Genomic DNA, 26,712 nt, shown 5'->3' on the forward strand with positions numbered 1-26,712 from the left:
ACAGTTGTACAATATTGGGCAAACTATTCGATTGTATAGAGTTCTGGTTTTTCAGGGATAGAATGGAGAAAACAGTACCTATGATATCTAGGGTTGTTATGAAAATGCAATGCTATTCTTAATGCATAATAAGCATTCGGTGACCAGTAATGACTAAATGTGTTTAGGTATTCAAAAGTATTTGTTAATAAATGAAAAAGTAAACAGATATATTACTTGTGATTCTCATGTGTTGAGTTGTCTTAATAAGTTAGAGGAAATTTTCAGTAAATTAAAATTTTTTCAGTTCTTTAATCAACCTACACCATATTACAGCAGGTACAAATGGTCCAATAATTCCTTTTCCTCTCTTCACCCTAAAGAGATAAGTGAATTGTGGGCATCGTCTGTGTTAGAGGGATAGAATCATTCTAGTCCTCTTTTTAGCTTCACTTCAAGTCCTATGATAGATCAACTTCTAATGCAGATGTTTTGAAGAGCCTTATATACATACTATGTTCCAGTTTTTAGGAAATCTGTTAAACCAGTGAATTTTTCTAAGAACCTTCCTCTGAAGTATCTCCCAATTTATGTGCTTCACTTCCTTGTCACTTAATTTCTATCATACACTCATGTGACAAATGTTTACTGAGTATCTATTATGTGTCAGGTACTATTCTGGGCTCTTGAGCATGAGCTGACAAACTTTTCTTAAAGGGCCAGATACAAAATATTTTAAGTCTATGGCCCACATGTCCTCTGTCACATCTACTCACATTGCAGCTATAGGACAACAGAAGCCATAGGCAACACATAAACAAATGGATATGACTGTGTTCTAATAAAACTTTCTATACAAAAACATATGACGGGCCAGTGGTTCATAGTTTGCAGACTCTTTCTTCGGCCTATAGGGTCATCAAGACAGACAGGACTTCTAACATTCTAGTAAAGGAGACACACGATAAACAAATGAATACATAGGTACAAAGACCATCCTATGTGCTCTATAAATAATTAAAAGAGGGGATGCCACAGAGATTGACTAGGTGGTTACTTTAGATTGGCCATTCAGAAATGTTCTCTCTGAAGAAATATATTTTAAGCAGTTACTTTAGATTGGGCATTCGGGAATATTTTCTCTGAAGAAATGTATTTTAAGCAGAGACCTGAAAGACAAAGAACTCATCACAGAAAGACTGATATAAACTCTTTAATTAAGATAATAAAAACTAATGACATTGAGAAATAGGAAATGCATAGATATCAATAGAATGGCTTTATAATCCAGTGTGATATTTCAAGAATAGACTCTTGAACAATCTTCCCCAAACACCAAACTATCCAAACAGATAAATATGACACCGAGAAATATTATGACAGATTAAAAATGGTTGGGGCATCTTCAATGTAATAAATAGAATCCTACAGAGGTAAAGTTCTAATTCCAGCACTATATTCAACCAGTCAAAAACATTTATTAATAGTCCTTAACTAGCTCTTGGAAGTAAAATCAGATAAACTATGATCATTCTTCCTAAGTTGCTCTAAATCTAATGAAGGAGACAGAGATATCAAAGCCTGATACACCATATTTTGCTTTTGTATCACAGACTCTATTAACAGTGCCTGCCTATCAAAAGTTAAGCAAATGTTTCAACGGTCAGGGTGGTGGTCACAAAAGGCTTCCTAGAGATGGTGACACAGAGTGGAGAGATGGTAGGAGGTCTTGGTGGCTGATTCAGTGAATCTCCTGTGCAAGGCACAAAGCCTTAAGAAGAAGAAGAAGAAGAAGAAAGTGCATAAGGCGTTCATTCCAGGAGTTCCAGAAGCTGGCTGTTGTTCAAAAGGGTGAATGAAAGGCGAATGTAGAACAATGGCGGCCAAGATAAGACTAAAGATACACTGATATAATGGTCCAGGAGTACCAAATACAAATTATTTTATTCTGAGATCTACAAAGAGCCATATAAGCTGAAGTAGGAAACAATCATATTTGTACTTGGGACTTTGCTCAGAAGCCAGTATGAAACAAAACTGAATGTGGACTGGAAGCAAGCCAAATGTAAATGGGGAAGATAAAACTAGCTAGCAAGGTCAGTTTGCTGAGGATAATAATGGTCTGAACTAAAAAAAAAGTAGTGGTGGACAGAGAGAGTGGAAGATGATTAAAAAGATGTTGAGGAAAAATAATTTAAGACCACTGTGACAGATGGTGAGAAGGGGAAAAGAGAAGCCTTGATTTTCTGGCTCGGGATTGGACAGTGCTATAAACAAAGATAGAAATGTTGCAGGAGGGGTATATTGGGGGACAACAATGATAAACTCAATTTTGAGCATGATATGAGGTACCTCTGAGAAATATCTATTAAAGATGGTTATTCAAAAGGCAATTAGAGAAATCAATGTGCAGTTTAGCCAGAACGTCCATATGGAAAAATCAGATTTGGGAGTCATCGTTTCAGTGACAGTCGCAAGTATCCAGCTGTCATTAGGTATTGACACAAATAAGCTCTAGAAATCCTTAAGCACTAAAGAAGTTTAACTTTTCAGAGAGAGATGCCAAAAGGAAACAAGGTAGATCTAACCCTCACAAACAACATATTTTCCATAAAAAGTCATGTGTGTTGTATACTTTAACATCTATTGTTTTCATTTAACAATAATCGCAAAATGTGCCTTTTAAATATGATTTTCATATCTGCATTAAAATGAGTGTACTGAATACAAATTCCATGTATCTATGTATGATTCACAATCCATCAAGAAGAGAGAATATAAAAAATATTAAAACCAATAAAAATCCATTACTTTCTAATGCATTTTTTTGGTAATTTTATCATTTTGAAAATAGGTATTGACTTAAATCAAGTACCCAGGGATACAATGCCTGCATCTCTTGTTTGTAGAGCACTTTAATGCTTGCTGTGCACTAGAGAATAAGCAATTTTCTCTTCTACCTCCGTTAGGATGATGAGGTAATCTATTGTGCCTTTATACTTACAGAGCCTCAAGAGACTGAGGCTTGATGATTACGTGGTCTTATAAGACTCTAAAGTTCTATCTACTACAGGACTCACATATGTATTATAAAGGCACTCCAAATTGCTGAATATACTCTCCTCACCCTCATTGTGCGGCTCTCTTCTGCAATTTACTTGAACCTTTGACTTTTGGAAATGATTTAAACCTGCATCAGAAGCTCTAAATGCGTGAATGCCAACCACCCTAATTCATCAGAAGGCAAGAGTGACAAGATTTAATTACTTAGAAACATATGAGATTTTTCTAAAAAGAAAACTTCAATCTTTCAGTGAAATTTAATATCAGAAGATGACATACAGATCAAGACTTTTTAAATCTTCTTTTTCATAAAACAGAAAACTAGGCACATGTAAAAAGTAATAAACTCAATTTAATTTTAAACACATAGTTAACATTCTCTGATTTAAACATGGCTTATTGAAATAAATTTTACCATTCTTCCCCAAAAGTATTTTCCTCAATATTAATCTTATACATGTTTTTAAAAGAAGCCTTTACTTTCTTGTCACTTTATATTTGTATTCCAAATCAAAGAGGTAATAAACTCAATTTAATTTTAAACACATAGTTACCATTCTCTGATACAAACACAGTTTATTGAAATAAATTTTACAATTCTTCCTAGAAAGTATTTTCCTTAATATTAATCTTATACATATTTTTAAAATAACCCTTTACTTTCTTGTCACTGTGTATTCTGAATCAAGCTGATGGAAGCCAGGATCTTTTTACCTTATGTGTCAGTTTCTCTGGCCTTACAAATAAATATGAAGCAAAGTCTTCTTTTCTTTGGTTCAACTGAAATTCTTTCATATATAGTCTACTAAAATATCAGTCGTCTATTTTCTTACCCTTGCATCTGCTACTCCTACACATGACGTCTCCAACATTTTTGTTTAAAACCAAAAGCCTATACATTTTATTGTTAACATTTTGGGTGGAGTAATTTTTCAAGTTACATATTCTTAAGTAAGGTAGCAATATCTTCTTAGCAAGAAGGTAAGGATATGTGTACATGTATCACTATGAAAACCAGATCATATTATTCCATCATCTATTTCAATAAAAGGAGATTTGACATAGGGTGGTGAACACACAATGCAATATACAGATGATGTATTAATCAAATTGTATACTTAAAACCCAGATAATTTTATTAACCAATGTCACCCCAATAAATATAAACAAATAAACAAACAGGTTAAAAAATAATGTATACTTATGATATGCATAACCAAAACATTTAATTAATTTTAAAAGCATTAGTTATAGTAGCCCTTCTAGACACTGTCAAAATATCACATAATTATTTTCTTGTGAGAAACAAGACACAATTTTTCATGTCTTTAGAAAATCCAAGTATTACGATTGAGATTAAATTTACTCTTACTTCATAATATTCTCAAAAAGGATTTTCTTGAATGTAAATTTTTATTTCTTTGCTTCCAAAGGATACCCGGTGATTTTTTTTTCTACCACTTGGAACCCATCTTATTAACCATTTTATAAAACATTATTTTTTAAACCAAATTAAAAAATCTAATCTTACTTTCTAGAATTTGTATCTTTTATTATTAAAGTTAATAAATCTTTTATTTCCAGATATTAGCTTTTTGGGACATAAAGATGTTTTATTAAAACTAAAGTTTCCTTGAAACTCATAGACAATGTTTATTATGTTTGTTTCTAAATAATTCTCTTTTTGTCTTAGTTCAAGATACAGTGAAATTTATGCTATCAACATCAAAATACAGACTATTGTTTCCTAGAATAAGATATCATTATCTGAAATTTCAATCAATGCACACCTTGCTGGAAAGCTTTCTACACTTGAATGATATTCATATGTGAACTGTGTATATAGGCATTTATGCAAAGTAAAATGAAGATTCAGTAAGAAATAAAAGAAGTGGTATTCTAAATTTTCATGTTTTAGAATATTTCAAACAAAAGTGTATTTTCGAACTACTGTTTTTATTTTGGGTCAAAACTGATGTCTTTAAGCTTTTTACTTTTTTTCGGGCAACTGTTTTGTGTCATATTCAAAGTAGAACTTGTAATTATAATTTTTGAAATGTATATATCACAGTTAAGCCCATGGGCTTGTGAATCAACTTTGAAATAAAACAGAATTTAAATATTTGGCAATAGTTTAAATTGATCTAGAACTCACTATTTAAACCAAAGACAAATGTAGGTGTAGACATTACAAATGTAATATTCCTTTATAAATTTCTATCCTGATTCTTATACATAAGATTATATAAATAGATTAAATTTGTAGTAACTATACACTAACATAAAATAAAAATCTAAAGAAGAAAACAACTACGCACATGTACCACTATGTTAACAAAAAAAAAATTTGAAGTTTAAAATTAAGAATGTCTTGGTCAGAACAGAGTTCTCACCTTTCGCTGTACCCAAATCTTCCACACATTTACTATATAAATAGTCTGAATTCAGCGTGGCTACATCTTAGGGCGACAGACAAGAGATGATGGGTTATGCACGTACATTATGTACTCAGAAATTCAACAAATGAACACTAGTAACATGTTAAATGAGAGATGGAACTCATAAGACAGGTAAAAGTCTAAAAGTTTCAAAATAAAACCTTTAAATAATATAATACATTGTCAAATTCAAATCAGCAGGGCATATAATATTTCGATTTGATCCATTGATAAAGTGTAGTATTTTCAATTTCCATTAAAATTGTATCCTTCATTATAAGAATTAATGAAACATATTTAAATAAAGCTGAGCTTACCAATGCTATAGTTAAAGTAATGGTATTATAACATATAGTTCCCGTAATGCAAAAATGTCATATTTTATTGATAATTTACATACATGTATATTTTAGAAGATATATAAGAATACACATACACACATAGTATAGCTAACCCAGGTTAAGTTCAAATCTCTTACTTGAATATGGCCTTTAGTCTAGTGATTACAGAACACCTGTTAGTTCAGTTACATTCTGTCACAATAATGAGTAGTATCATTAAATCTGTGGGAAGAGTAGTTAACATATGTTGTGGGTAATAAATTAATTTTTGAGTTTCATTAAAAAACTAATAAATTGGAGACAATATACTTTCAACATATAAGATTTATGTGTTTTTCTAATACTTTGATTTGACTGTTGACTTGGAAATGAGCAAAAGTATAAATTTAAAACTGTCATAGTCTGAAACCAATCTATCATCAACCTCCTAAGAGAATAAGCTGTGGGTTTTTGTTTTCCCTAAACTGTCACATTTTTAAAATCTGGATTAAGGAGAAAGAGAAAAAGAATGAAAGACTGAAAATAAGAGAATGGAAATGACATTTATTTGTAGCTCTAAACAAGAGAAATGTTTGATATGGGCTTCAAGACTTGCTAAAATCATGATAAGATTTATTTCAGAGATAAATCTTTTTGATTAAAATTTTGATTTTTAAACATTTTGGAGAAAAAGTCTGAGAAGCAGAAAAAGCCAGATTGGACAGTCATTTTATACACTGAGTAATGACACAAATGTAAGTAAACGATTAGTGATATTTCAGGAAGATTAGTTAGGTAGATCAATCAGAATATATTTGACAACAAATAAGAGTGTCTTTGTGCATTCATATGTATGCATATGAATATGTATATGATTTCAGTAGGTTAAACATCAAAGAACTTTGCTGCTTATACATTTTTCTTACTCATCCTATAAAACCACTGCTTATGATTGGTAGAATCTAGATGTGGAAGAGGGGTAGGCTCTACAGTGTGGTCTCGTTTAACTCAGTGACCTAGAATGAAGAGGTCTCTCCTTCTGGTTCCACCCATCTGGTTATGGGCAGAAAGAGAATTCCGGGGGGTCTAACGCTAGCAATTAAATCCACCAGCTTCAAAGTCACACATATCATTTCCTCCATAACTCATTGGATAGCACTAGTCAAGTATCATCAGCCTGCTGCAGATGGAAAAGTGTGTGTAAAGGATAGATTCAATGTGGTCTCTATATGCCTTGTCATATCACAACACACTGATTGAATGTATATTCATGAAATAATCATTTTTAATTTCATTAAAAACAGAAGCTTTAAATTAGAAAAATCATGGCTTCTTTTTTTAACAATAATTTATGTGGAGGAACACAAGATGAGCAAAAATACAAAAGACAGAAAGTCAGGAATATCTTTGTAATGATCTGTGGAACATGATTCCATGGAGAAGCTATTCTGATTAGAGCAGAAGGCTTGTTTTGATCAAGACAGAAGAAAAAGTTGACCACATATTGAAATTCTTAAAAGGTAGAGAGAATTTTAAAATATTGTGATTATGCTAACATATGATATAGAGCCCTAATAACAAGTCTTTGTGCATAATTTCTAATATTTACAATATATAGCTTATATATAGTTTGTTATACTATAGTTCACTAAATATATGAGTTTCACCTACTCTACAGCCTTATTTTCATTTTTACATTCTGATTTTTGTCATATTCTTTAAATAAATTAATGCCAGCTATACAAACAGATCCTTATAAATTAGGTGTCCCTCTCTCTATATCTCTCCATAATATACACACACGCACACACACATACACATATGTATACTGATTTTCTTATACTACATATAAATAGATATCACTTTCAACTCAGCATGCACTTTTTGAGATATAAACAATATATTTAATGCTCTCTGAGTAATATTTTAAATCCTTAGATATGTATAGTTAATTCTGTTCATTCATATAAATTGGCTTTATGGTAGCAAAAAGACGTTTTTATTTTATGTTTAATAAACCTAATTCAACTTCAAAGATTGAAACTTTATAAACTCTATACAATATATGATACAAAAGGAGACTACATATTAATAGCTTGATGGCCTTCAAAGTAAACATGATCTCATATTCAAATTTCAGTTTCATAGTCTATTCATTAAAATATTAAAATCTACCTCAAAATTAGTTACTAATATTCTTGTTCACAAGCTACTCATGATACTGTAATAACCCTGACTAAAGAGCTATGAACAGACACTAATCAATATCAAATAATTCTAACTTAATTTGCATTAGAAGAAATTTAATTCTATAATTCATCAATTCTGTCTTGTTAAATATTTATTAAAACATTGATTCTTTTAAGCTCAATGAACAAATGAAAAATAGATGTGGATATGTGCTCAATTCCATGTTAAGAATTTTTATCAGATGACAATATTCTCAATAGACTAAGATCAAAATAATTTATATCAAAATTTTCTTAGGAAAATTAAGCTTGCTGATAGATAAAATAAGAAAGACACTGGGAAAACATTCATCTAAGAGTGGTCTCGTAATTTCATGCTTTCTGTTAATCCTCATAACAATCCTTTAAGGTTAGTACTATGTGTATTAAAATAGTCTCACAAATGGCAATATTGTCATAATGTTTTTGCTAAAGGACTGTTCACCTAAATATTTTTTGGAATATGATCATTTTTCTTTTATAATATTAAATTTTTATTTCTTACTCCTTAATTTTTTTAATTTTTGGTATCATTCTCCATTTATGTCAAAGGCTATCCAATGTGCTTCACGTTTCACATTATATAACTTCTTCATCAACTTTTCTACTTTAGAATGTCTTTCAATAATTTTCACAAAAAAACCCCACAATATCCTTTTGAGAATAAGATATATTAGACAATAAATCGAATAAATCTAGACTTCTATGAGATTTTCACAGAAGGACTTGGTTTTAAAAAAACCAAGTGATAATAAAAGTGAAATACAAATAAACAAATGAGATTGCTGATTTCGATGAAACCAAAATAAGTAGCATTCTGCATAAAAATGATAATGCAACTGTGGATGAAAGGGGTGCACTATAATAAATCTAATCAAAAGTAACTTCATGGGGTGAATCGATCATAAATTCCTAACTGGGCAGCTCATGGTGAGTAGTCATACCATAGGCATATAATTTCTTTAGTAAAGAAATTACTAAATTAAAGATTTATCTTTGCTTTAAGTAAGCCATGTCCATTGTTTCAAATGTGCATTTACGTTAATGCACCTTTGAAATGACTCTTTTAAAGATCCCTGAGAAGCGTAATCACCCTCATGAGCTCAAGAGAGTTAAATTTTGTTAACTACCCTGTAATCCAAGCCCCACTTTGCTTTCCCCGCATTCATATAATCTTCTTCATATTCCCTCCTTAATTCTCAATGTATATAAAAAAAAGCAAACACAAAACCGCCATCTTCCAGAACAATTGCGTTCTTGCTTCCCTGCAAGATTGCTCAGTTTTGTCAGTTTGCTTAAAAGAACTCATAAAAACTCTTTACAGGTTTGGATGTTTCTTATATCCACACACAGAACAGGTGGATGGCCTTTTATAATTAGAGATGGCCCTCATTCAATTCTATTAATTGGACACTTAAGGAAAGCTTTTTTCAAACAACTTTAGAAATCTTTATCTCGAATTATATTTTAATATTGATGGCAAATATTTTGTCCCTTTCAGAAATTATTTTATTTTCCAAACAGCTATAACTCCTTTAGAATTAAGTGTGACAGAAAAGTTTGGCTTTTAAATTTATATATTCTTTTTTAATATGGTAATTATTTAATTATTTTCTCTAGATTAGAAAACTGGTATTAAAAGTAATTATAAAAAAGGAGTTTTAAGGTCAAAATACCAAAAATGTGTATGTATATAGATGCATACACATATATATATACATGCACATATATATATATAATATTTCATAAAACTTGTTCATTTTTAGAAGAAGAAAATATATTTTTTTAATGTGATCTTAAATTTGAGAATTCAGAAAGTTCAAATAAAAAATGGCAAATAAAATACAGGGGATAATTTTTTTTGCCCATTAGCCTTTCTATTAGAAATGGAAAAATGTAGTGTACATATACTGAAAAATGATTGAAACTTGTTTTTCTTGACATTTATTTCTTTGCATTTTTCTTTTAAGCTTTGGAATGTTGCTGATAACCAAAGAGGGTCAAGGAATTATATTATTCTAGAATGAGGATGTTCTTCCAAGGGTCAAAGAAGCCCTGCGATTTACAAAAGATAAAAATTAAACGGAGCTGTTTTAAGTAGAAAAGATGCTATCCCTGTACAAGGTTAGTGTATTTCAAAAAAAAATAAAGCCTTCCACTAACTACTTGCATTACTCTCCTGGGAACTTGTGCTCTAAGCCTAAAGTGGTCTAATTTTTGCCAATGTATTTCCATACCAGGGGCAGTGATTACAAACAAAAGAACAGAAACAATTGGTCTTCACAAGCCTGAAAAGGTAGTAATGGGATAGCTCCTCAGTCATGTTCCAGATTGGGAGAATGTAAGATAATAAAAGGACCCACTGTCTACGGGAGCCTACTATAAACTTCCTCACAGTTTCCAGTTACCAAAATTTGCAAGAAACAAGTAAAAACGACAATTCTTACGTAAGATTAAATCAATTAGCAAGGCCTCTGGTACTACCTTAGCAATGCTATGTAATTCGAGCAGTATTTTTTAAAAGTGTCATGCATTATTTGTTGTTAAAATTGTGTATGACTTTATTTGCACTAATGACAATAAATATTGCTTGAATTCCATCACAATATTAGCATAGCTCATAGCCCCATACTTCAAAAATCTGATGTTCGTATCATGAGACAAAATGGTTTTGAAATCTTTAATCCATTTAAAGTCTTTCTTTTTAATAGGAATGTTAGAAATATCTTTTAAATGCCTATTTATTTCTAAGGAGAAATCTGCATAAGATTTTATCTATAAAGCAAATGCCAGATGATTAAAAAAAAATCTCATCTCAAATTCCATACCTCCATTTTCTCTCCACTTGTCAAACCCTTTTTTAATTTGCTGTGAGCAGTATTGTCAGTCTGTTTTGGAAAGCTCTTCTAATTTAAGATTTCATTATCTTCCTTCTTCAACCTTTGAATGGCATGTCACTTATTATACCCATCATAAAAAGCTAGCCAAGTACACTTCTTATTTCCAGCTATCAATTTATACAGGCATTGAATTGTGCACACATCCTTTTTCATAACTTACCTCTATGTTCCTTTTTAAATTTATTTTTAGAAACAAAGAAACTGCATTTTAATTTGCAATCTCCCACAATAAGAAGTATAGCAAAACTAGATGTTTAACAAATCCCTGCATTTCTTGTACAGTAATAGACTAAAATAATTCAAAGAATATTTCATTTATAACACAGCTCCAAATAAAATATTAAAAATGAATAGAAATTAAGGTCATTTAATTAACATATTGTACAATATTTGATCTCCTCCTTAAGAAAAAGCACTGAGAAATAAATGTCAGCTCCAATAAGTTATGAAAAAATCTGTGATATTCTTCAGTGAGCTGTATGCATGCTAAACAGAGTGCTGGAATTCAGGCATTATCTATGGGCATTATCCTTATTTGATTGGAAACAGGAGTGCAATATCCAGATTCATCAGGTATGCTGACATAGATTCTTAAAAACTTCTCTAAGTACTCTTGACTCACTGAACATCCTTCATGAGGCTCTTAAGAACAGGCTTTCTATTAGCTATTTCTTATATATTGGGCAAATATGCAACATTATAAGATACACTTTATAATTAAATACAGTACAAAAGACATATAATAAAACATGAAGAACAATGCAACATTCTATGTTCAAATTTAGGCTGACTTGGAAGCATTAAGGATGTTCCTACTCTACGGTACCCTAGGTGATTGTGGGGAAGCAAACAGAAAATGCCACCCAGGGCCATGGAAGCAACTAACAGTAAGTTTTCACTTACAGCAAAAAGTCTCTACGTAATCCATAAGATCTCTCCACCAAAGAGTCTGCTTAAATTATCTATAAGACCCATCATCTACCCAATCCTGCCCAAAGCCACTGATCTGTTACCATCCTCCTTCCCTTCCCCTCTGTGCTTCTGCTCAGTTGGGGGTAAAACTCATATAGCAGCCTGTAAATGCTCCTCTCTCCCTGCCTTTGCTCCTTCTCCATTGTCGGATTCCATTAGCTCTAATATAGGGTTGGGAAGAAGAATTAACATCGAATCAAATTTGGGATTTTCACTAGTACATCAGAATAGACATTTCAATTTCTGAGTTAAAAGTTTTTTTTGGTTAGGCTTTTTATAACTAAAAGTGACCAAGGCCATTTTACTATTTTAGAGTCACCAGGTAAGTCATTGTTATCTACTTTCATTCACCGAAAAACTTTGAGTCTAACAATATAAAGTTACATTTTCACAACAAACTATGTCACCCTTGCATAACAAAGCGATTCATATGAATTAAGTAAAATATTAATGTTACATGGTCAAATAAATATGAAGATATTGGGTAAAACAACTTACATGTTTTTTATTTCTAGCAGAATTTATACGAGCTTTTAAAGGTTACTGTGAACTGTGAATTTCTAAAGCAGGAGCTATAATATACAACATATCCCTAATTTATTTGGCCAGCAAACCATTATCCCAGTTACAAATCTTAATATAGTTTTGTTACTCATAGAACAATTTTAAAATGTGACATATTCTAATGAGTAGTTGCCAAAACCATGGTAGGTGATACAAAAGACAGGGACAACTACCATTACAAGACCTAAGTGGACCTTGTAGTAGTAGCTATCTCAAGAGATCAAGGGATTTTTATAATTCTAAATATTATGGGTTAAAATATTCCTCATTTCAGTGAAGAAACTGTGATGCTTCACAAATTCATTCAGAAGGAGTATATTCTAAAATGTGATCAACTTGTAATGTACACAGGACAATATTATCTGCACAGGCTGGTATAAAACAAAACAAACAAACAAACCAAAAAAAAAAAAAACAAAGAAAAAAAAAACTCGTTAACATGACTCCAGCACCATATTGGACACAAGGCACTGTGATCGAGTGAATGGACAATCAATCAGGTTATTACAATATTCTTCTGTCCTCTCTTTAAATAACAAAACAAAACCAGATTTCAGTAAGTATAAATTTCAATCTCTACATCTACAGAGTCCACATGCGCACTAAATAACTTAGGAGACTCTCCATGAAAATGATCAATCTAATTATTGTTGTTATTTATGCCTAGAATTACAAACTGTCTTTCCAATCAACTCTATCTACAGAGTCTGACGAGCATTAATTAATCTCCAGAGCCAAGAAGTATAAAAATCAAGATTCTGAATTCAAATGCAATAAGGAGACTTGCAAATCCAAATTTAGCAGCCAAATATTTCTAAGCCATATATTTCAGTATAACGTGTGAAATATCCAACTATATCCAACTTTACTTTTCCATAGCTTATTTATTTTTTAAATCATAGTTTAAGCCTATAGCATTTTTCCCCCCATCTGGAAACAAATTTGTGTTTTAGTTAGCTCGGGCTGTCATAACAAAATACCATAGACTAGGTGGCTTAAACAACAGAATTTTTTTTTTTTTTTTTTTTTTTTTTTGGTCACACTTCTGAAGGCTGGGAAACACAAGATATTCATTTATGGTGAGAGATTTCTTCCTGGCTGGCAGACACCTGCTTTCTTGTGCTATTCTTCACATGCCTATCCTCTGTGTGGGCATGTGTGGACCTCTCCTTTTAAAGCCACCAATCCCACCAGATTAGGCCCCACCCTTATGACTTTGTTTAACCTTAATTACCTTCTAAGAGCCTCTATATCTAAATACAGTTGCACTGGGGGTTAGGGTTTCGTACCCCAAAATCTATATTCTGTACCTCAGGCTTGTCCTCAATATCTTTTTATGACGTTCTTGCTACTTTATTGTTCTAATCCTAATAAAGAGTAATGTTAATTATTTAAGTTAACACTCTTTTTTAAAAAAGTATGGTCACTTGTTATAGATTCAATTGTACTTTTTGAGAGTTTTCTTTCTTAGCACTCCTCTGATTTCTGGTTCCATGATTCAGAATCAAAGCTTTATATTTGAAATAGGATTTTAAAAGAAGAAACGAAAGCTACTTTGCTAATATTATAAGCATGATAACATTTTACTGACAGTTCTTTAAACACATTCACTTTTTTAGTCTTTGAATATACAACGCTGTAGCATGGAATGATCACCCTCCAGAATTGGAAAAAAACTTTTTTTTGTTGTTAAATTATCTGGTTAAAAAAACAGTAAACGCAAAACTTAAAAATGTACTACTGCTAAAAACATTTTATATTATTGCATCTTGATCTAAATTCCTATTTATGATAAATACCCATACAGAAAACAATTACTCTGAAAAAATACCAACAGGTTAGAAGTGGTGGTGATTTCTCAGCTCTCCTCAATCATCTGAGCAGTGTTGGTTGTTGGTAATGGTATTTTGATAAGATTTTAACTAAAAATGGGTATGACTTTATTGAATGCTTAATCTGCATATGTTGATATAGAATATAACAATATTATTAGACATCTTAAGTATTCAATTATTAAGTCATTTTTGTTATGCATTATTCTTTCATTGTTGCTTCACTTGGCAAATGTTTTCTTTTGAACTTTTTATCATTATTCACAAGTGAGATTGGCTCATGGTTATCTTTCTATCTTTGTTTTCCCTTCTTTTTTTTAAAGCCATATCTATCCTCTTTTTTTTTTTTTTTGTATAAAAGTGATATGAGTTGATACTTTTCCACATTTTTGGGTTCTAATAAAATTTTTAAAAATTGAAAGTATTTATTCTCTTGAAGGTTTTATAGATATCACTCAGCATGAAGTAGTTTCTTTGCCAGAAATCTGAATGTTTCCAATTTACTCTATGATCACTGATCTATTGAGTTAATTTTTACTACATTTTAAAATAAACCATTTTTATTACACTTTATAATACTTTATTATAAAATCATACATAGTGTCCTTTTATGATTTTATCTTCCTTTTACCCATAGCTATAGTTCTTACTTTTAATATTTTTTCTATCATTTTTAAACAACATTGGTAAATGTCTGTATATTTTTTAAAAGCTTGTGATTCTATTGCTAAAGAATACTTTAATACATTTTGTTATTTTAAATTTTTAAATCTATATATTTATTGAAGTTCGATTAAATATGATAATTAAATTCAGGCTACAAAGGTAAAAAAAAACAACTCTACAGTATATTTTGTGAGAAAATCAGGATAATTTCTAAAGGAGTTTCCTATCATCTTCTCAAACTGCTGCTACATCTCATTGGTGTCCTATATTTATTTTAGACAGCTACAGAAGGCAGTGCAGAAAAAGAAATATGTGACATTAAAGCTGGGAAAATAATTTGAAGTTAACTAATCCAACTTATTATCAGTATTATGTACATAGACAAAACATTATTTAAAAGGTAATACTCAGTGTTCATAAAGTTAGAGTTAGATTAATTGCTAGTATGAATCTAAATTGCTACTAACCCACAGTATAAAGGGCACTGATTCATTGCTAGTATAAATCTGAATTGGTACTAACCTGCAATATAAATAAAATTTATCAGTAGCTTTGACCTTTTAATACCAGGTCTTATATTTTATAAGGAAATAATAAAGAGATGTAGAGATTTATTTATTCACTAAGATGAAATGATAACATATAAATGTAAATTAGTTATAGAACACATAATATTAAAACGCTCTTTTCAAAAAATATTAATATATGATAAAGTTTACTGGTAAGTTAAAGGTCAGGTATAAACTTTATATTCATTAGCTCACTTTTGTAATAGGTTAGTATTAGTATATTCATATAATATTAGTGTAATTTTACATATTTTCCATTATTTGTACATTATAAAATTATCATGTTTCCTTTATAATGAGAAAAATAATAATTTTAATTCTTAAGTTAAAGCAATTTCAAAAATCATAACACGTTTATCAGGAAAATATATACTATTTCAACCAAGATTCTGGTAAGTGGAACAATTCAATCAATAGTTTTATTTCAAAGAAACAGAACATGGCATCAGTTCGAGATTACTTGTTTTGCACAGAAAACAACAGCCAAAACACTACCATGCACATATGTAAGCACCGATAGTGTGTATAATTCAAAACCAGCTGGTACTGTGATGTGAATCCCAAACCAGAAGTCTGTCACAGGAAATAAGCCAGGCAAGCAATTTACATCAGTGTAAAAGGATTTATGTAAACTGGAGAAAATAAAATTTCTCTGCATACTTTCTTCTAGGATTTCTATCATCTGTTCCTAATTGTATCACTGAATATCAGGAAACAAACTAACTTGCATGGAATTTATTTAACTAGTAAAAAAAACCCTTAAAAGTTATGGAGAAAGGCATTGAGAAAGGGTCTTTTGAAATTCTGCCAAATTGTAATTTTATTTCATTCACTGCTCTTTAAAGATCTCAATAATTTTATTTTAGCTCATTAGTTTCTCAATTATTTTTTTAAGGTTTATTTATGGGAATTAAATTTGCATGTCACACTATTTTGAGATAATTAAGTCAATTAAACATAATGTCATAATACTATTTTTCATAATATAAAATTAGAAGGAAGAGTATAGACCTCAGAAATATACTAGGTTTACGCAATATTGATAGGAATTCTTCCTTGAACTACGACCTCAGTCCAAGGCCCCACCATCTCTTCTTTGTTTTTGCCTTTTATGTCTGTTTTCGACAAAGTATCCAGTATCACTTTTTTTTTATTTATAAAACTAAAGCGGATTATTTAATGCATTCAATAATCATCATAGCTTTCCATATCTGTATGGACTGAATGTATTCCCCTGAAATTCCTATGTTGAAGCCTTACCCCTCAATGTGATAGTATTAGGAAGTGAACCTTTAAGTGGGAATTAGGGTTAGATGAGGTCATGAGGGTGGAGCCTCCATATTTGGATTGGCATCTATCTTAAAAAGAGAGCATGTGCACAAAGAAGAGGTCATGGTCTTCCTGCTCTTTATGAATCTGCCATGCTTTCAACTTTCTGTTATTTCAGTTTACAACTTCTTATCCAGGTGATACTATGACTCTCATGCTCACCAACTATGGATTTCTGGTACAATGTTGCTTTATCCAAAATGCCATCTCTATCTACCTAGTTTAAAATATCAACTCCCCAACAGCTAACCCAAGGACTACCTATAACTCTTTATTATTTTATTTTTGTCTAAAGTATTTAATATACTACAATATATCCCATTGTTTTAATTGTTCACTTTATGCCTTACTCACATCCACTAGAAAATAAGGTCCACAAGAACAGGGGTATTTGTCTATTTGTTCAGTGCTATTTTGCCATTATTTGGTAAAGTGAATGACACATAGGTTTTTAAAAAATATTTGCTGAATGAAGGAATAATGTGTTAGAGGTCAAAGAAAGATAACTTTTTACATTTTTTCATTTGTGTTATATATTCAACATAAATTATGTTTAAAATTAATCAACTTAAATTAGTAAAATTTCACCTCATTATTGGGTGTTTTTTTGAAGTCACTGAATAACACCCTAATAAAACTAATACAATCTCATAATTCTCTTATATTATAAAAGTGATATTTTTCTTAACATGTACAAATATAACCCATATTATTCTGGTATTATAAGACCAAAGCAAAATTTTGTTGATTATATTTTTTCTGTATACCCTTTTTTCATAATATAGCCCATAAATCAAATTACTTATTAAATAACAAATATGCCAAATATAGATTAAAATACTGTGCACTCTCTCAGAATAAACGAAATTAAAACATATCAACATCCATTATAGTTAATATAGTTTAAAAAGAGAGAATGTATATTTCATAAAAACATACATTATGTGAAAAAGCTGTTAATGCTATAGTTTATACACAATATCCTTTTTTGTTAACTTGAAAATCTACTTTGGTTATAAATCAGATTACATCCTAAGTAATCTACCTTACTCATACTAATTGTTATAACATAAAATAATCATATATTTCCCATGGTCTGCATTTCCTTCGATTACCTGTTATCCAAAGAACTCACAATTCAACATTTTAAGTCTTTTAAAGTTCCTCCCATATGTATTTTCTTTATTTCAAAGTTAATTAGTACAATTCAGAGAATAAGATTATACAATGCAAGTGAATATTGTATCAACATCAAGTACAAGTTTTTATTCTTACAAAATATATTTTGTGAAGCAGTACTAAAAACTAACATCACTCCATTGAAATCTTTTCACTGGGAGTATTATTATTATTATTATTTTAAATGTAAATGATAGACCTGTGAGCACATAGTGCCTTTTGAATCTAGCCTTTCGCCCAACACCAAACATTTTAAGGATTATTTTCAGTGGTCTCTACAACTATCAGAGCTATGAAGTCAAACAGCCTGATTTATATTGAGCATGCCAATCAGAATATTAACTTTCTTAATCTGTAAAAGAGATACTACCCACCTTATTAATTACTGGAATAACAAAACAAAATGAGTTGTTAAAAACAGTAAATATAATAAGCTATTAGCACTCCAATTTAAGTAGTAGCCGTATCTTGAAACACATTAGTTGCTAAAATTTATAAGAGATTATGAAAGACTATCTACACAGTTGTTGGCAAAGGTAGGGCAGCTTTTTCCTCTGTAAATTTTACATTGTCATCATTTGAGATACAGTAGCTATATTTTTTAAAACAAAACAAATGAACATTAAGATAGATTACAATGCAGCATTAGTGATTATATGTAGTTCAATTTATAAAAGCAAATATTACTAGTAAAGAATATGAGACTTTCAAGGACAATAATACAACTCTTAAAAATTCTACTGTCTTCTTTTATCAAAATGAATGTATTTATGTGATAAAAGCATATTTGTTTTTTAATTTCTCAAAGGAAGACAGTAACTGCCTTGCTCATATTATAAGGTAAGGTTAGGAACTAAAGTATCTAGTACCTGAAGTGTTTATGTGTGGGTTCCTTATTATCTTCCTTTTGCAACATATATTCTTTTGAAACTATAATAATTCTATAAATAAATATCAACATAAATTTCTATTAATAAATGACTATAGAATATTCTACAAAGACATTTGCTATACCAGAATCTAAAGTGATTAAATAATAAATAAAATTCTGTGATTAAAACCAAATTAATACAGATACTCGGCCCTTATTAAGTTCTATGCTTGTTTTTATACTCTTAAACAGAAATATTAGATCTGAAAATTAAGTGTGACTTGTGTACTCTAAATGAAAAGTATCAACCAGTGAAATTCTCAAAAATGAAAACTTTCAGATTGGGTTCTAATTTAATACACTATTCTAAAATTTTAAATATATCATTGGGCAAAAATAATCACATTTCAATTCAAGGGACTTTAAAGTAATCACCTTTGGGAGATGAGACCATGATATTTCTTATAAGAATGCAGCAACACAACTATCTTTAAGTGAAAGAGGCTGTTTCCTTCAGTTAAGCCTTCAATTAAACTGCACTTTCACATTTATTAAATTCAGAAACCTAGAATAATCCTGTAAATCTGATAGGTTCTGATGAGCTGCATGAAGAATACCAGTAATTATTAAATTTTCAAGATCTTGTTAACATTTCTGACTGTTCTCCTGTGTCATTTACTCACACAGTCCATCACACCAGATATGAATTTTAAAGGAGTACAGGCCTCGCAGGGTCAGAGTCTTACTGATTAGATTTCAGCAAAGGAGAAGCCAATATTAAGATAAATGGGACTAAATAAATAATCCAAAGACATAGCTTCTTTTCCTTTTTTTTTTAAAGTATGCCAAATACTGAAGTGTGTCTTATGCCTTCTGAAAACATCTATTAAATATTTTATCTTATTAAATTTCAGAGTAATCAAAGCAATACATTTTTATTCTGAGACTATTAAAATTACAAATAGCTTATTCTAAATTGGAAAGAAAAAGTTTTATACAAAGTCAAAATTCTTTAGAATATGAGTATATTATGTGACAATATTCTGAAAAAGTATGCTTGAATTTATGTGTCATATTTTATGTCTGTTCTAGCATAAAATAGATGAAGACATTAAAAATGTGACTCCAATTAAAACTAAAAATAAAGAGAGCAAAATAAGAATAAGAAGATAAAGATTCCCATGCAAAGTAAGTATATTATTAACTCCTGTAGACAATCCTGGCTCCCAAATAATATAACCAAGTCAAAATTAATCCAAAAGTAAAATATCAGAAATTTTATCTATCAATTAAAATTATAAAGTTTGTAGTTAGAATATTTTTGAAATCTGACCCCATTTCTTAGAAATGCTGTAGCTTTTCATTAAAGACTCTACTTCAATTTCCCCTTTTTCAAAATTATTTTAAAATTACAGTAATAAAGATATTACATTAAGAAAGCTTAGCACGGAGTTAAAAAACTAGTAAATTCAATAAATGTTTATTATTATTATTAATCAGATCAATGGAATTGTAAAGTTTAATGACCTTTCATATTTATAGAAGGTATGCACAAGGTAATTTACTAGGCTGATAAGTTAGGATTTAATAATTTTAGTCTCTATGGGAAAAAAAACTGTATTTTTCACTTATTTGTGCTTCTTAAATATCTTCCCATTGAAAAATCAAACAAACTCATTTTGTCTTTATATTCTCTGGGTAACCTGCTCCTGAAGAAAAATCTTCCTCTTTTCTATTTTCAGCCTTTTGATAGTTTAACATTAAAAAAATTGTCTACTTCAGATCAGGAAGAAAAACAAGCTGAAGAGCAGTAAAAATCCCAAATAGGTTATTATTAGGTAGTATCTGCCATTTTAAAAATATTCCATTGGACTATATTCCAAACTCTTAACGATGATTAGCTTCAGGAAGTGCAATTTTTGGAGACTTTCATTTTCTATGTTAAATATATATGCAATATTAAAATAGTTGCCACCATTCCATATGGCTTTTAGAAGAAAGAACCCTGGTTTTAAAATGTATGAAGTAGTTCTGTTATCCTTCACTGAGAATTTAATTTAAAAAATTGAGGATTTCTGGATAATCACTTCAAGGAAATTTTTCTATAGAGTTGCAAAAAGACTGTTTCTTACATGAGTATAAGTGGAAGTGAGTATGAATAGCTTCTTTAAATATTTTTTATATCTGGAAAGAAGTTGTTGGGATGAGAGTAAGCCAGTGAGGTAGTGGCAGCTAAGTGTATACCATGAAAGGGGTGAAATGATGTCTCAGGTGCTATATAGTCCAGAAAGTAATCTCGAGTTGTCCTCTTTGCCAAGTTATACTGAACAAGGGTGCCCATGTCCTACAAAGGATGGGGTGTGGCCTACTGACTCAAGAAAAAAAAAAAAAAAAAAGGCAGACGAAAAAATATTCTTTAAGAAAATGAGAAACAACCATATAGCTCAGTATTGTCTGAACAGCTGTTGTTATAACAGTTACAAAATATAATTGCAAATATCAAAAAAAAAAAAAACATTTGAAAAAAGAACATGACAGATTAAAAAAAAAATCTGCATCTAAATCCCAGGTAATTCCTAAAAGGACTTGGAATTAACAGAGTGATTTGGAGTGTTAAAAAGTCACTTTAATTCTCATGGGACATCAGAAACTACTTATATACACCATTTTGAATCTATTATACACAGAGAAATCTCACATGCTTAATATCATATGTTTCCTATCTCCAAAGAATTGATAGAAGAGAAATAACATGTACTTTGAAAAATATTAAGAGAACAAAAAGAATAAAATATTTTAATAAAATCTGTTATGAAAAGAATCATCCATGTAATTAAAAATTCTCTTTTAAGCAAATATCACAGTGAATCCAAAAAAATAAAAGCTAATTTACAATATTAGTCTCTGTACTTAATCCTTTGTGTCTAAATAAACTTGAAGTATAACTAATAGTAACAGCAAACATTTACATAGTACTATGAGCCTGGTACTATTATATAAACTTAAATACTTTAACTTACTTTATTCTTAAACGACCTTGCATGTTAGTAATCTTATCCCCATTTCACAGGTGAGAAAATGCTTTAGCTAGCCCAGAAAGTGAAAGGATTTGCCCAAAAAAACAAAACTGCTAAAATGTAGATTTAAACTCAGGCATTTGGCTCCAGAACCTAAGCAGCTCTACATATACTCAGGATACCCAGTACACTCTACAGCTTTTCTAATTAAGGGGCATATAAGAAACATGCTTTTACAAATCCCAAGTGGTTTTTTATCCTTACCATTTACTTATGTGAGAAGGCAGGGTGGAGGGGAATGGGTTAGAGAATAGATAACATCAAAGACCAGAGCTATGATTGAAAAAGGACCCTGCTTTCTGGGTCACAGTTGGTCCTCACAGATGATTAGGCAAGTTTCTAGTTAGAATTTTCGGTCCCTGTCTTTATTAGTATATAGGGTGTTCTGAGAAACATCACTAACACAAACTTCCTCCCCTGTATCTTTCTGAATAACTTATTCCACCCCTTGCCTCACAGTGAAGCTTCTCAAGTTTTCCATTCAGGGTTTTTCTATTTCTTTTAAGTTTAATGTTTAATCCTTTCCCAAACTTCTTATCTTGAGCCCATTTATATGAGGAGGGAGGTATCTTTTATCTATATCCTAGGGTAAAGTAGAGAAAGACACAGAGAGGGAGAGAGATTGAAAAACATCCTAAGATGTAAGAACTGGAAAGTCTAAAACGTACACATCTCTTCCTTTACCAGTTTGTGAGTTTGTGCAAGAATATCTGCATGTGTGCACTTATGCTGCATAGTCTTGAATTTTAAAGAATATATCTATTACTTTTAAGCAATTTGTCAGTTAAGAAGGCAGAATTATTTACTAAACAATAGAGTAAAAGGACATCTCCACGGATGCAGACTCCTCTACAAAAAATTTATGTAGTAAGGCCATATAAACACAAACTGCTCATGAAAGTCAGGTTTCTTCTTTTACACAAATCAGAGTTTAACAGAGACTTTTAAATGGCATGTAAGTATCACTGTTGTTCATTTCTTTCTTTCTTCTTTTTCTAATATAAGGTGCAGGAGATAGATGAGAGCATGGTATTCTAACAGTTCACATTCTTTTACTTACAGCCCTCATAGATGTCGGTGGGAATGTGGACTGCTGCATGCTGATAGGAGATTTGTCGTCCAAAATTAGCATCATCGATAAAAACAGGTTTTATCCTCTGACTGCCTGGCTCACTGTCGTTTTTTTCAGGCTATACAGAAAAAGACAACAAACAGAATATTAAAACTTATGCTAACACAGACATTCTCACATTCATGTCTTCATTTGCCAAATGCTTAGCTTTCAAAAAAATAGAACTGAAAGAATATTTTAAAATATAGTACCCTGATGACATCAGATGTACAAATTTCCATTCAGTTATTAGCATTCATATTATATGTTCATGACATTATTCGTATCATGATCTTATCTCTCTCCTAACTTCCAGGAGGCTGCAGCCACTCCTTAGGACTGCTCTGTGAGGAGACCACAGCACTGCCACACCCAGTGATTATAAAAATATACACTGAAAAAATCAGATGAGTGCCTTTAAATACAATCAAATTAAAACTATACCCTTGAAATAAATATCACTATTATGTTACCAAATTTATATTATACAGTTGAGGATGATTCTGGGTTTGACAATTAATGGTACAGATGACAGCAATGGATAGCAATGAAGAATTATTTTATGTCATACTCCCTTAACTTTGCATGTTTTCCAGGTGTATCATTTTTTGTTTTAAAAAATAAAGGATACCAGAAAAGATCAATTATAAACCTAAGTACAATTAAATCCTAACTTCAACCAGCTTGTCTCCCAAGGTAGAAGCTGAGATCCAATCAATAGTGATTCAAAAAATCCCACAGGAATTTAAGATTGAAGATTCATTTTCTATCTCTTTGAACTATGCTTTTGAAGCTGAATTACCTGTTGCCCTCTCCTGGCAAGAAACTAAGAATCTCACTCATTTATTCAAAATGCATCTCCAGAAACTCTGATTTTGGCAAATTATATTAGACTTATTTTTCCTAGTTCAAATGCAGTGACTTTAACACTTCAATAACTAAATTTTTAAGTTAAATTGAATCTGTATTATCAACTCCATTTTAGACTGTTTACCATATTCCCAAGGTTACCTCTTGAAAACAAAACAAAAAAAAAAAAATCACAACTTTTATTTATTTTGCCAGTACACTGCAGTAGTGTAAACAATAAAAAACACAAAACACTTAAGTGGACAACCCAAAATTTTTATAAGAAGGCTGGGAAAATGTGCAAAACATAATCAGCGGGTCTGTAAAGAAGTGAAACTGTTCGGCTTTCCATTTGGCTCTGAAAATTTATATGACCAAATAACACATTAGTATCCTGAGACATTTTAACATATATATGCACACAAACACACATGTGTATGTATTTTTCCCCCGAGGGGAAATGCAACATTGGAAAGTTTAGACACAAATATGAGCAAGAGGGCTTTTTCCTTCTTTTAACAATGGTTTCTAAAGCTATGTTCTGACCCATTATTAGGTAGTAAAATCAATTTCATAGGTCATAACCAAATAATTTTTTAAATGAAACATTAATGAAAGAGAATACGAAAATACGCTTTTTAAAAGGGGAAAAACTATATTGTGAAACTTGTGGTTTAGTGAGTTATGACTGTGTGTTTGTGTATGTACATGTGGGTATATGTAATTTCAATTGCAAAATTTACCATTTTTAAAAAACTTTGAAAACAGATCACTATTTGAACACGAGAAAGGCACATTAAGACAAACTACTTTCATTAATAACATGAATGTAAAAAGCATTTCAACTAATGGATGATGCCATTATTCGCAGCTACAAACATTCTGAATTAGTGAAAAGTCTTGACATTTATTTTAAAGCAGTGGTATCTCAAAGTGTGAATTTCAGAAAAGCAGCATCCCCATTCACTGAATTTTTTTAGAATGCAGGCTCTCAGGCCCCACCCCAGACCTAGTGGATCAGAAACACCTACAACATAGGAAGGGAAACAGCATGGGAGGAGCTGAGCAATCTTTGGTTTAACAAACCCTCTAGGTGATCCTGATAATACAAAAATTGGAAGTTCAGTGCTTTACAGTATCGATAGTTTAAATACATTTTTTATTCAATGAAAAAATTAGGATTGATTAGTAATAAGCATGTTAACAAATGCCTATGTTTTTCTACCCTCCATGTGTAAGAGTTGTAGTATTTGTGAATAACAGATTGCATGCGCATGGTATTATGGCAAGTAATATTTGTCAAAGGATGTTTCAAAAGACAATAGTCACTTAAGATACACTATGGGTTAAGTTCCTCGTGAAATAAACTGTGTAAGTGCTGCATGTTACATTCTGCTATTAAGAGAGTACGACAAAGGACATTGGTATATCAAAGGCTCTGAAATAAATCTCACTTAAAAAGATTTGTTTTTACTGAGTATTCTCAAGCTTATAAGACCCTGAAGCTTTTTAAAAATATATAATAATACCTATTACAAAGAACATATAGTATGTATGAAATACCATGAAAACGCATAATGACAAGTATAGATGTCAGAAGATTTGGTTCTACTCTGTTGCAGTAATAACATCTCGGACTTAGGAAAGCCACTGTTCCTTGGCCTTCTGTCTTTTGCTTATAAATAAATTATGCTGGGCTACAGGTGTGGTCCTTAATCGTGGGATTATCAGAATCACCTGGGGAGCTTCCTCAACCACCAAGAACAGCATCTCATAATGTGGAAAGTATCTTTTAAAAGAATCTCTCAGTTGATTCTAATATCTTCCCCTATCTTAAATAAAAAACCCTCAAAACTAAAGAATCTAGAGTCATTTTCAGTTATAAAATAATATAGTTCCATTGTTTATAATTCTAGAAAATAACATTTTTTATAAGCATGTTTTCCAGAAATACCATTTACATCTATTTCTAGCAAATTTTAGATATATGAAAAGAAGGATTAGATGATAAACAATAGACAGTGAACCACATGTATGGATTAAGGTTAGAAATGTGTGGATTTGTGCAAATATTTCATTCATTGACTCATTTAAATGTTTATTGGTAGAATGGGAAAGAGGATTTACTGATATTAATGCTTATAGAAATGCCATTTAATATCTAAATTTGGAAACAAATTTAATATCCAACCATAGGAAAAGAGTAATCATATTGGTAATATACTTTTATGCTATATTCGCCTAAAATAATTTTAAGTTTAAAAAATGCTAAATTACTTTCTTTTTAAACAAAAGAAAGTAAAGAAAAAAAGGCCTATTTTGAGAGGAAAGAGTGGTAAACAGATATACACAGGAATGGCAAATATTACACTGCAGTTGGTTTTGTAGTTATGAGATATAACTGTATTCATCTTTGTGTTCTTGTTTATTGCAATAACACAATGAAATGTATATTTGTAATCAGAAAAAAATAATAGTTTTTGTTTTAAATAGTGTTAGTAAGCATCATATGATTCTTATTAAGGCGAAGGTTGCTTATATTTTTTCTGAATCGTCTCACGCCTAAAAATTATTTTAAATATATTTTATGAATATTCTTGCACTTTTAAAATGCCACATAAAGGGATTTTAGAAATAACTTTAAAAGAATAATGTACTTCTTAACTTATAAATTCATGTATGAAGGTCAGTTTTAATGTGAGGTTACTAAATATATTAAGAAAAACTAATAGTGCTGCTTTCCATGAGCCTCCCTTGTATAGTCT

The 26,712-nt window shown here is 30.7% G+C and overlaps 1 protein-coding gene across 7 annotated transcripts in view; it reads right to left on the reverse strand.

Annotated features, from left to right (window-relative positions):
* Window positions 1–26,712, reverse strand: part of CACNA2D1 (calcium voltage-gated channel auxiliary subunit alpha2delta 1) — a 449,625-nt gene that overhangs the window by 150,097 nt on the left and 272,816 nt on the right. For all 7 annotated transcript variants that reach the window (XM_016127273.2, XM_016127276.2, XM_016127274.2 and 4 more), the window contains exon 6: window positions 23,048–23,177. In XM_016127273.2, the coding sequence (XP_015982759.1) occupies window positions 23,048–23,177 (130 nt within the window). The remainder of the gene's footprint in view (window positions 1–23,047; window positions 23,178–26,712) is intronic.

This window comes from Rousettus aegyptiacus, unplaced genomic scaffold (assembly GCF_014176215.1).
Source record: "Rousettus aegyptiacus isolate mRouAeg1 unplaced genomic scaffold, mRouAeg1.p scaffold_m13_p_13, whole genome shotgun sequence".
Classification (NCBI taxonomy): Eukaryota; Metazoa; Chordata; class Mammalia; order Chiroptera; family Pteropodidae; genus Rousettus; species Rousettus aegyptiacus.